Source organism: Syzygium oleosum, unplaced genomic scaffold (assembly GCF_021117445.2).
Source record: "Syzygium oleosum isolate NSW1041296 unplaced genomic scaffold, Sole_v2.1 Sole_v2.05, whole genome shotgun sequence".
NCBI lineage: Eukaryota > Viridiplantae > Streptophyta > Magnoliopsida > Myrtales > Myrtaceae > Syzygium > Syzygium oleosum.
In genome coordinates, this window is record NW_026607489.1 from 8513323 (window position 1) to 8526450 (window position 13128).

Sequence of the window (13128 nt, forward strand, 5' to 3'; positions counted from 1 at the left end):
AAAGGCAAGCTGAGCCCAAGATATGTAGGACCGTTCGAAATCTTGGAGCGAATTGGAACATTGGCATATCGTCTAGCATTGCCACCAAGGTTGGCTCAAGTACATGATGTATTCCACGTGTCTATGCTTAGAAAGTATGAACCGGATCCGACCCACATTTTGAACTACGAAGAGATCGACGTGGATGACAGAGTGTCGTACGTGGAAAGACCCGTGAGAATTGAGGATCGGAAGGAGCAGGTATTAAGAAACAAAACGATTCCTCTTGTCAAAGTAGTGTGGCAACATCATGGGACCGAGGGAGCCACGTGGGAAAGTGAAGAGTTGATGCGACACAATCCCCATTTGTTTGAATAGTTGGGTTGGGGTATAAATTTCGAGGACGAAATTTTTGTAAGGGGAAAGAGTTGTGACATTCCGAATTTTGGCACATTTTGGGATTTATAAAACGTGTAATTCGTCGGTGTGCTTATAGTAAAATCTCGCCCGGGAACTGATCACTCCCGGTTATTGTTTTTAAAATTGAGATTTCGCTAGAATCGCATTCGATCGAATTTGGCCGTTATTTAGAGCCCAAATTTTGGTGTTGAATTTCTTGGAATTCCGGAACAAATTTAATTGGACGGTGTCGATATTAGTGTGGCCAATCTCGATATTACCGGGATACGTGAAAAGTGAATTTTTGACCAAGATGCAATTTGGGTAGTAAATCATCCTGCAGTGTGTTTTTATTAACACCCTTTTTGGCCAAATCCTAAAAATATTAATTAGGATTTTTCGAGGACCGTTAGATCATTTTTGGATTCGAATCGTGGCCGTTGGATCGCGATTATTGCGATTTGACCACTCTCTCTCTCTCTCTCTCTCTCTCTCTCTCTCTCTCTCTCTCTCTCCCCGCCGGTCTCCCCTTTTTGCGTGTCTGACCCCCCCATGCGACTGTCACCCCACCCACTCTCACCAGGCCCCATCATTTCCTCTCTTCTTCCTTTTCTTTTCTTTTCTTCTTTTTCTTTTCTTTTCTTCCCTTCTTCTTCTCCTTCGCTGGTCTTGGTTCTGCCGGCTTCCGCTTGTTGCTGCGGCTGCTTCTTGCTTCTTCTCACTGCGTCGCCGGCCATCTTCGCCGGGACCAGCTACGCCGCCTTCCTGTCGCGAGCCACCGCCATCCCGGCTTCCCTCTGGCCGAGCAGCTCCACACCGGCCACGTCCTCAGCCTCGTCGCTGGCCTGTCTCGGCCAAGCGCGAGCCGCGCCGCTCGCCGGCCCAGTCGCCGCCTTGTCCCGCCGTCGCGGTCAAGCTCCGCTCGCCTCCGTCGCCCACCACCGCCGTCCAGCTGAGCTTCGCCGTGCGTCGCCGTCCACCTCCGACCGTCGCCGCTGCTGTCCCAGTCGACGGGAACAGCCAAGCCACGCCGGAGCAGCCCCCACAGCGGCTGTCTCCCTCGCCGCGCTCGTTCGCCGTCGTCCGCCGGCTGCCGAAACCGAACCGGAAGCCACCGCGGACCGCCCTTGTCGCCGCCGTCGTCCTCGCGTCGTCGCCGGCGTTAGCCGAGTAAGTTAACCCCTAATCCCGTGTTTAGGGCGTTAAACTTGCTTAGGGTAGTTTAATTTATGTTTAGTTTGTGTTAATTGTGGGTTAGTGGTTAATTAATTGTGTTTAGGGTATAAGTTATTGATTAGTTTATTGTTATTGATTATTATATGAAATGTTATTATTTTCGGAATTTAAATATTATTTTATTAGTTAATAAATTAATTCCGAATTAAATATTATTATTTTTATTATTAAATAATTAATTTCCGAAAATTAAATAGTATTATTTTCGGAAAATTTTCTAACGTTAATTGTGATGCCAATGTTGGATTTTACCGTATAAATTGGCATTTTTAGCAAATGATTTGAATGATTTTGATTTGAGAAAATATTTCGAATTTTAGAAAATAATTATTTTCGGAGATTATTAATTAATTAATTTCCGAGGTTATTTATTATTATTTCGGAAAAATCTTGAATCTCAAATTATGATTTTCAGCTTGTATGGTGACGATTATGGCGTGAATTGTTGTATTAAATTGATTAGATGGCTAATTGTTTAGAATGGAAGTTTTCAACGAAAATTTGTGGGATTAAATTATTTTTGTGGGTATGCCAAGAATGACAGTGATGCATTGTGGTTGATAAACATGTTTGGCATCGAAGTTTGCAGGAATTGATTGATTGTTTGCATGTGTGACCACTTGGTTTGTTATGCGGCATGTGAAGCACTATTCGTGACGCGTAGGCTAATTGAAAAGATAATAATTGGCCGGTATGCTTGTGTGCTCGTGTGGTCACACGTTAAAGCCGTCTTCTGTGTATCGCTTGCGTTGCCCGATTTATCGGATGCACGGGGATAATGAGTGCCGATACCCGGATGCCTTGTCGCGGCCGGCCGGACTCGATGCTCCTTACGGGATACCATCTTACTGTGTATCGTTTGATGTTGCCGTATTGGAATGCCGTCATCCCGTGTATCGTTTGACGTAGCCGTGCCCGACGGGCGGGACGGAGCCGGTTTTTACCGGTAGACCGCCATCTTGCTTGCGTATCGCTTGATGTGTGGTGGCCCCAGGGCGTAATAATTGGAATACGTGTGATGCATAGTGCTTGATTATGGGGTAGAAACCGCTAGGCATGGTATGGGACGTGCCCAGCGGGTTTTGCCTTATAATCGAGACACGCGCATGCTGTGTTGCATTAATGCATGGAAAATCTCGTTAAATGCTTCGAGTATGTGACATATGCATTTCATCAACGTGTGTACCAAGGCGAGGTGAGGATGCCTGTGGCTGTTAATGATGTTGTTGTTGCCGTTTCGCCTGTTTAGGGACCCCCGTGCGAGTTGGCCTCCTAAGCGGGGCTTAGGCCGTTAACTTATTGAGATTTTATCTCATTTGTTGTTGTTAAACCTTTTTCAGGACCTTAGCTTGTCGTTGCTTCTTATGCGGTTTGGAGTACCGCAGTTTTTGGTTGATCTTTGAGGTTAGGCACGAAAGGCGATCTTTTGGATGGAGTAGATTAACCCTAACCTTTGTCTTTTCTTTGGTTTTTGTGGAAACGCCCGAAGTGGGCACTGTAAGTATGTTCCCAGGGGTTAATCAAGTGAATATTAAAATGGCTTTTGTTATGTCTGGTTTTCCTCTGCTATCCCTGATTTAATTATTGTCTGGGGATTGTTGTGTTGGTTATCGTTTCCGCTTGCGTAATTCAAAGAATGAAAGAAAAGGGTCGGCGACGAGTCCTGGGATGTCGCATTTTAACGACCATAGCGGGATGTCGTGCGCCCGTGGGGTTCGGGGCGTGACAGGTAAATATAAGCAAATGGCTACACACAAAATTAGTACGATTTTGAGGCATACCAGTGACTTTTCTACTCACTCTTTTGATATATCATGTTCGGAATCGCCACAAAATCTATCTCCTTCTACAAAATACTAAATCATGACTTTCGATTAAGGTACTTCGTAGTCAAAGACAAATCCGGCGTAAGAGGAAGAAAAAGAAAATGCCAATCCAAATAACCTATTAGAGACCCCCTAAGGGCCCAAGACCAAGAAGCATCCTCGGGAGAAACTTAGGGTACGAATGATAACTATTTTGTTTCCCTATTTCTTTTGTTTTTGCGAACAGGTTTAGAACAGAAATCCGTTTGATAAAATAATTTCATTGTTTTATTTTTGGGACAAATTTAGGCTTCGAAATAGATTTGGAACAGAAATGAGAAATTAAAATTGTCTACTTTTCTATATCTAACACAGAAAAAGAAATAACAACTATCTTTTATTGCTCACCCTTGTCGCCTACCGCTGCCCACTAGCCAGCCGTCTGCCATCACCGCCCGTTGCCGATGCTCGCCGGCGTGCCGTCCCTCGCCGCTCGCCAACTGACCATCTGCCGCCACAGTCGCTCGCCAGCATGTCGTTCGTCACCGCTCGCCAGCCGACTGTCCGTCACCACTCGTCGGTCGGTCGTCCACCGTCGCCGCCGCCATCACCGTGCTGTCGGCCGCCCGCCACGCCGCTCCCTCGGCCGTTCGCGCCACCGCCACTTGCCGACCATCCATCGCTGCTCATCGACCGGTGGAAACAAAAATTTTGTGTCGTTATCAAACACTACTTTTTGCTTCAAAAACTCGTCTGAAAAAGAAAAATAATTTTTTTATTTTTAATCAGAAATAGGATCAAGAAAGAAAAAATATTATCATTCACGCCTTTAAAAGGTCTTTTCTCTATACGTTGCAGGGCAGTTGGTGTTTTGTCGTTTCGGTCACGTTGCTGCGGGTAATAGTTTAGGTTGGGGGACCACCGATGCCAGTTAGCTTTCACATGAACGTTGGTTGCGGCCGATATCGACGAGGTCTGTCCTTGGTGTGCTACTTGCTTTGGGCTTGGATCACTGTAGTTTTGGCCTCTATTGTCGAGTCTGTGCTAGGTCAAGATGCTCTCTTACTGTCGAATTCCACCCGTTGGCCCGCTTTCCAATCACCAATTACATTCAAGCCAGGAACATTAAAAAGTTTTGGGTGGATAACGACAAACATTAAGTATTTGTCCAGTTGGCCACTGATCCAATCGACCAAACACAGAAGAAAATATCTTTTGATTATAAGATAAAGTGGTCCATTATTTTGAACATAGATGAGTGGGACGGCAAAGTAATGGGAGCTTATTATATATAAATTTGTTTACATATAGTCTTCTTAATTGAGTGCCACTTTTGTTTGTTCTTCTTATGGAAATGGTCCTAATTTACTTCTTTTATTGATAAGTGATTAGATTGGATCTAGTTTCGTTAGGAGGATAATTATGTAACACTCGGACTTTCCTCTTTTCTTGTATAATAATAATAATAGTGATAACTATAATATTAATGCGTATCGAGTTTCGCCATCCTCTGTCCTCAATTTTTCTTTTATAATAGAATAGTAGCACATGGGTGACAGGTTGGCCAAAATTATAAAAACTCATGGATACGACTGTTGACCAAAAAGCATGCATGAACAATTGCATCTCGCATTTCACGCGTTGAATCTATGGAGAGACCCTTTTAAGTTTAAACAAGAATACTAGACTTACGCATGTTACATGTATTTTTTTCAAACGAAATGAGTAATAAGTAGCTTCATTTTTGGGATTAAAAAGAATTAGCAGATGGTTTCATCTACCCGACATTTTTAGATTTCAGCCTTCGAGAAAATTATTGATCTGTTCTTTTTAATACAACTTAACAATGCCTATGCAATGCTGTTCTTTGCTATCTGCTTCTATTTGTTTTACTACTTATGACCTATACCTTGCATGCTTGGATAATTAAATGCATGATGCATACGGATTTTAATGTGCAGTCTTTGATTTGTCAAAAGTTAATGCTTCACCTACCTATTGCTTGACGTTACAACTATAGCTAATTCGCATGTAACTGGACGAGTGGATCAAGTAAAATGACTCGCAAAAAAAGAGTAAAAGTAATGCTAAATTATTTCAAAAAGTTACAATTTTCTATTACACAGGTATTAATTTTACAAATTAAAGTTGCCTATTCAAAAAATTGCAAAATTATTGCCCATTGAAAAAATTTATTTTCTCCTTAAAAGTAATCTCCATTACGGAAATTACATAACAGTGCTAGGAAAAATCTTTTTGTATAAAACTATGAATAATCTATCTAATCAACAAAGAATCAGTGTATTTAAAAATAGTACAATGTATGATTAACATTATCGTAAAATTGCTCGGAAGCAAGGATCAGTGGTATCTTGCATGAAAGATATTCAAACCTCATGAATATGCATGGTAACAATTTAGAGTGTTTTGTGGAAAAGTAGGTAATTGTATAGAGAGAAGTAGTAGGCAGCACTCTACTTCCTTCATCCACCTTTCTAAAAAGTTGTTTGTCCGCATGCGCAATAATTCAGCCCACTAAGTTGTGTTTTCCACCATTCGTTACTTTCCGCTTTTTTTTTGCTGGAAAATTCGTTACTTTCCGCTTGCTTGTACTTATGTCTGCCATTTGGCTTGTATCGTTGTAATATTGTCTGCCATTACTTTTGGCCTCTATGATTGAGTCTGTAACGGCATCTTACAAGACGGTTCTCTCTATAATCGAACTCTACCCATTTGCCGGCTCTCAATTTTTCGATCTCTCACCTCCGAAAGAATCGATGGAGTGCGCAAATCCTCTTTCAGATCTCGTCAAATGTTTATGGGGCTTGGCCAGGAAACCTCTGTGCTCCATTTATAATCTGAAAGATAATGTCGACTCGTTGAATTCCGCAACTGCCAACCTGAAGGCCAAGAGCGAAGATGTGAAAGCAAGGGTGAAATGTGAAGAAGATGGAGGAGGTGTGCAGCGCACAAATCAAGTGGCGAGCTGGTTAGGCAGCATGCAAAAATTTGAAGGTCGAGTCGATCAAGTTCTTCAAGAAGCCGAGGAGCGTGACCGAATCAAATGTCTCAGTCGTTGTCTTCCACGGCACTGCTGGTCGAGTTATCAATTGGGGGAAACAGTCGATCGAATGCTCATTGAAGCGTCAAACCTCCAAACTGAGGAAGGACAATTTGGCATTCTGACGATGCCGTTGCCTTCTCCTTCAGTAATTAACATACCTGTGGACGAGATAGTGGGGCTTGACAATTCCCTTAATAAAGTGTGGAAATGGCTCGTGGACGAAAAACCAGCAAGAGTGATTGGGTTGTACGGACCAGGTGGTGTGGGAAAGACCACCCTCATGAAAATGATCAACAAGAAGCTTTCGCACGCGAATCCTGGATTCGATATCGTTATTTGGGTGGTGGTGTCCAAGCAAGTGAATGAAGATAGCATTCGAGACGCTATGAGGAAAAGGCTGGGCATTAAAGACGAGAGCTGGAAAGGATGGTCCCCGGATGAGAGGGTCCATTATTTGTGGGAAGTTTTAACCCGGAAGAAGTTTGTATTGTTGATTGATGATGTATGGGCGAGACTGGACCTTTCCAAAATCGGAGTTTCTCATCCTGTTTTTGAGAACGGATCCAAAGTAGTATTCACGACTCGATCGAAGGAAGTATGCAGCCAAATGGGAGCCGACAATACCTCCTTCAAAGTACAATGCTTGACTACCAAAGAAGCCCTGGTATTATTCGAGAACAACGTCGGCAAATCGATTGCAAATTCTCATCCAGAAATTCAAGACCTCGCCAAGGACATTGTCCAAGAGTGCGAAGGGTTGCCACTAGCCCTTATTACCGTCGGGCGAGCCATGGCCGGCATAGACAAACCCCACGAGTGGAAGGATGCTCTGACAAAGCTCAAGAAAAATCCATACAAGTTATCAGGTATGGAGGAAGAAGTGTACCGCATATTAGAGTTCAGTTATGATAAATTAAATGACTCTACTCTTCAGCGTTGCTTCCTTTACTGTTGTCTCTTCCCTGAGGATTACCACATAAGACCGCACGTCCTTATTGGACTCTGGATTGGAGAGGGCTTGTTAGGAAACACCGGTGATGTATACAGTTTGCGTAATGAGGGAGAGCATGTCTTGGGGAGGTTAAATAGGGCTTGCCTATTGGAGAGTGGGCATGACGGCAGAAGAGAGTACGTAAAGATGCACGATGTCATCCGCGACATGGCGACGTGGATCGCTCGTGACCATGGGCAAAGGGAGAGCAAGTTGCTAGTGATAGAGAGAGAAGAAGACATGTCCGTGATCTCCAAATGTGGGGAAGCAAAGAAAGTATCTATATGGGGAGAATGGATTCGGAAAATCGACCAAATACCATTCAGGTGTTCCCAGCTTGAAACTTTGTTTGTAAGGGAACTATCTTGCCAAGTGGATTTTTCAACTCGATGACGACTTGTCTGGCGGTCCTGAACTTGTCCAACAACAAACATATCAAGTCATTCCCCGAAGGGATTTGCAATCTGATTAATCTACAGTACTTGAACTTGTCGGCCACCGATATTAGTGAATTACCCAAAGAAATCAAGAACTTGACTCGTTTACGGTGGTTGCTACTGGACAATATGTTGGAAAGAAACATCTTTATTCCGACAGGGGCAATCCAAGCTTACCGTTGAATGTGTTCAGCCTGTGGGAGTCCGATAATCCTCATACGGAATGTAATTTAGTGAAGGAAGAAAATCCTCAATCGGAATGTTGTTTAGTGAAGGAAGAAGAGACGATGGAGGAACTAGAGTGCATGCAACATCTCACCGACTTATCTATCAGCGTGCGCGAGTCTTCCTCTGCTCAGAAAATATTCCAATCCCTAAATTTATGGAGACGCATAAGGAGAGCGTACATTGTTAATAGGAATGGTAACTTGACTAGCATTGTAATAACTTACTCACCAGCAAGCATTGACGGTTTCTCGCATTTAGAGACGCTTTATCTACTTCAGTTTACCAAGCTGAGTGAGATAAAGATAACTCAAGGAATAGGACAAGCACCAAACTGCTCTTGCTTCCCCAATCTCGTTGATGTTTGGGTCAACAACTGCGGGCTTTCGGACTTGTCCTGGCTCGTGCATGCTCCGAAGCTCCGGAAGCTGACGGTCGTATTCTGCAATTCGATGGAGAGAATCATTGGGGATGGATTTGCAAGGGAGGAATTAGCTGATTCGGGACTATTCTCACGTCTCAAATCCCTACGACTCGTCGAACTTCCAAAACTAACGAGCATTTGCGACCAGGCTCTATCCTTTCCCCATGGGCTAAGCTTCGACATAGACAAGTGCCCTGGTCTAAGAAAGTTGCCGTTGGACTCGAGCAGCGCGAGGGGAAGCTTCGTGGTCGTAGCAGAAAAAGACTGGTGGGCCGGGTTTGAGTGGGACCCCACTGCCCGGGTCACTTTGCAGTTGCCTGGCATAGACCTCGAAGAAGAAATGACATTCGCAGAGGCGGTGCGTAAAGTGAAAGGCATGCATTGGTATATACCCCAGATTAGATTCCTACCTCGTGGGGGGCCGAGTGAGTGAGTGAGTTGAGGCTGATAAGTTTAATATTGTTTTTTTTTTTAATAATAAAAAAAAAAGCGGCTTCGTTTGTCTTTCCATAGTTATGTAATTTTCTGGTGTTGGGATTCCTGTAATGTGGGGATGGGGTGGTGTTAAAATGAAGATGAAGGGAAAACAAAAACGACCACAGCAGCAAATAAGCATCTCTCTCTCTCTCTGTAACCTCACCTCTCGTTTGTATCTTCCAACTGCAACGGCTGCAATTGCAAGGGCCCAATTCAATAAATAAACCCGTCCCTCCCACAATTTGGATTTAAGATCACCGTCTCTCGTCCTTTTTTTTTATAATTAAATTTTGACAAATTTCTCATCGCTTATTTATTTATTTATTTTTTAATAATAATAATAATTGTGTCCGTGATGATTATTTGGGCTTCCCTTTCTCTCTTTGGCAAGGCTTTGGCGTCTCCTCCTCCGATGCGATTGAGCTCTCTGATGCGATTGAGCCCCCCGGCAGCCACCGATACCCTGACATGGTCGATGATGCCTCGCGGCGCTTCTATAGCCGCCATACCCACCGTCGCACTCCACCACCACCGTGGCCCCGTCTCTCTCTCTCTCTCTCTCTCTCTCTCTCTCTCTCTCTCTCTCTCTCTCTCTCTCTCTCTCTCTCTCTCTCTCTCTCTCTCTCTCTCTCTCTCTCTCTCAAGGCCAGGTTGTGGTCGTTGAGTTTAAGAGTTAGCTGCTTTCGTGCACTGGTGGCTGCACCAGTTTCAGTAGCGTCTGCAACTATCCTTGATAAAAGCTCGCTCAGCTGTTTCTTGGGAGCGCAACTTCCCTCCCCTTTGACATTTCCTTTGAAGGTCCAAGCCCTTTGACTCGGTTTTTTTTTCGCGGATGGGGAGCCTTCCTTCGGTGGTAGAAGGCTGGGCAGTGGCTGATCCTTCATTGATGGAAATTTCCAAAAAAGTTCCCATTACTGAAGTGGCCAAATTTAAATTCAACTCTTTCAGAAAAAAAAAATGTGATCTTTTGGCTCCTCCTTGATCAAATCTTAGTAGCGGGTATCTTTTAACTTTAGCTTGGATTTTTATGGAATTTGAATTCATATTAATTGACATCTTGGATGGGTCGATCTCGTCAGGAATACTTGCAAGATAACCTTGAAGTAAAGAGGCAGAGGCTATGGATGCAGTAGATTGTGCCGAGAGGACGACGGGTGATCTGTTGATTGGCCCTGAATGGGGTATTAACATTGAACTATACGATACCCAGGGTAGGTATTCCTATGTCCTCCCTTTTTTTCTTCTCTTTCGATATTTTGATTTGGAATTTTGCATAATCGCTTGACCCTGTTAGTTGTTAGCTGGATCCTACGGCAATTTGAAGCTTGAAAGTGTCTTTGTATGGGGAAAGTTGATTTTGATTGTACCAGTAACGATTGGGATGGCTTGTTAGTATACTGAGAAATCTGTCTTGATAGAAGCCCCCCAATGGGCAGACTTGTGATTTTTTATAAGCATTGGCGTGGTGGCATGGCTTAGTTTTGGATGTTTGAAGTTGCTCAGGTTTTCTTTGATTTACTACCAATGGAGGGGCTGAATTTTCTCTCGGCCCCTTTTCTGGAGTTCCTTTAATATGCTTCCGTTTGAATTGTTGAACCGAATCAACCTATGACAAACATATCTTAGGAATCCGGAAATGTACCGTGATAATTCCTGTAATTGAAAGACTCTCTCTCTCTCTCTCTCTTTCTAAATGCTTAGATGAATACATCCTGGCATATTCGATTTTGGAACTAAGTATTGCTGGTCCGTTGCTGTTTGTAACAATGTGATCCATCGGCCTCTCTGTCTTTGATGGACTCTTTAATTTACCCTTCCAGAAATTCCAAGGAGTCCAACTTTACACAGCTTATGAATCATGAATTTATTTAGAAATGTAAATCCTTGGGGTGATTCAATTAACTTTTCGTTCTTTACTAAAGAGCAACAAAAAGCATTGTGTGACTGACCCAGTTTTAAGATAATGCTGCTTCTTACCTGAAAAAATGGAAAAAAAAAAAGTGCGAGGTGGGATGTCGAGATACAAAAGTTGCGTAATAAGTTTTTTTTTGGTAAGACAGTTGCGTAATAAGTTGAAGGCTACTGAAAACAAATAACCCTTATCCCAAACATGCTATGCATTTTTTTACTATCATCTATCACTATAATATAAAGACATGAATGCCATGCTGAAACATGTTATGTAACTTGCTGAATTTGAATATTGTTTCTCAATTGCAGGGAGTATGATTGTACTTCCAAATGATGATTAAAACTTCATACTCATGCTCGAAAATTCACAATTACTGAGATGTTTCTATATCAAAAAAATATGTATGTATGTATGTATGTATCAATTATCTCTAAAATCTATCTTGGAGTGTTCACACGAAAGAGGGAGATAAATTATGACATAAATCATATGGCCAACAAGCTGGAGAAATATGCTGCTATTTGCTGTCCCTATTTTTTGACATATGGAGTTTGATAGGCAATCATACATGTTGGAGAGAGCATTGATCTGTACATGTTAGCACCCCCAATACTCAATAGCATCGTCCTTATGCGTTGTTAAAACATTTAGCAGCTTCGTTCTTCAAAATTATTTTATTAGTGTAGTTTTACTTGTACTTTCCATAAGAGAAGAAAAAAGACTGGGGGTATTCCAACTTCCAAGATGTAATGGATCTTAGTAATGAAGTTATTGTATTGTGCAACTACTTTTTTGCTGGTTCCTTACATGTTATTTCTTCGTCAAAGATATTGGTTTAGTCGCTGAATTGGTTTAACTTCTGTAGGAAGGTAAAGGAGGTGATGAAGATCCTTAAGAAGCGCCTGGGGAATAAAGATCCAAAAATACAGCTTCTGATCCTCTATGTCAGTATCATGCTCTGCTTTCTATATATGTGCGTAGTTCTGGATCCAGTTGCTCTCTTCTTTTCTTTCTTCTAAATGGCTACAAGAGGTGGCTATCACTTTGCTAAAATATTTGGTTATCAATTTCAAGTAGGTGATGGAGACTCTTAGCAAAAACTGTGGCAATAGTGTATTTCAGAACACTATTGAGTCTGATATCGTACAGGAAATGGTTAGAATGGTGTTCAAAAAGGTGCCTACTCTATACCCCATGATTGACTTTTATTATGAATCTGTTCATTTATGGGATTGTCATTTGCTGTTTCTACATGCTCTGTGCAACCAGATTTTAATGTGATGGAGAAGTCATTGGCATTGATAGATACATGGCGAGAAGCTGTAGGGGGACCAAGGGGAAGGTATCCTCAATACTATTCTGCATACAATGAGTTGAAGGTATCCTCAGAGATCTTTCTGCTGATTCGTTTGTCTAGACTTCTAGTACGATCCTATGTTGCTTTTTCTTAATATGATTCCTCTATGACCATTGACAGACTGCTGGAGTTTGCTTTCCACCCCGAGAAAGAAAAGAGTGTACCATTTTTCACTTCGCTCCAATCTCATGGAGTTCATTCTGCCTCAGCATTCGGCAGTGCTGAAATTAACATAAACATATCATTGTCTGTTTAAATCTTTTTGCAGCTGTTGGTGATATGAGTCTGTATACTTAGCTTGCTTGGAAACTTCCATTAAAAGATGAACTTAATTGGAGGACCTTAATTTTCTAGCTAGCATTATGTCCCTCAGAAAGCATATCATTGTCTGTTGAGCTGATGATTAGTTTTACTGAAATTGATCTAACGGGGCATAGTTTAGATCTTAAGCTTGGTATATGAGTGTGACAAAGAGGATGCAATAGGTTCTCAGTAAGAACTGGAATTGATCTCCCCTTTTAGTAAGTTCTATGTCACTTCAGCACCCTTATGTGGGAGGATGGCTTTTTTGAAATCGGAGGTACATTGCTCCTCTTTTATAAATTATGATGCGATGTTATGGTCACCAGTTAGTGGGTTTGGGTATGTTGAGGATGCCGTGCTGTTTGCGACAGAGATGAACAAAGTATCTCATTGAATTAGCCTTGGAACGCCGCCTTTTTCGGTGAGTCTCTTAAAAACTGTCGCAAGTACCTGTTGTTTGTTCTGATTTTGTTCGAAATTGTGCGCGGAGTTTCTCAAATTCGATCCCCACCATCTCGG

The 13128-nt window shown here is 42.4% G+C and overlaps 1 protein-coding gene and 1 long non-coding RNA gene across 2 annotated transcripts; both read left to right on the forward strand.

The window, feature by feature from the left end:
* Positions 1-6051: 6051 nt before the first annotated feature.
* Positions 6052-8993, forward strand: LOC130138217 (probable disease resistance protein At4g14610). The gene is given in 3 exon segments (XM_056311633.1): positions 6052-7832; positions 7835-8077; positions 8080-8993. Coding segments are annotated over 3 exon segments (2898 nt in total). The 5' UTR covers positions 6052-6091.
* A 3215-nt stretch (positions 8994-12208) lies between these two features.
* On the forward strand, positions 12209-13030 carry LOC130138142 (uncharacterized). The gene is made up of 2 exons (XR_008816557.1): positions 12209-12328; positions 12427-13030. It is a non-coding gene; the product is annotated as an uncharacterized LOC130138142 (long non-coding RNA).
* Positions 13031-13128: the final 98 nt, after the last annotated feature.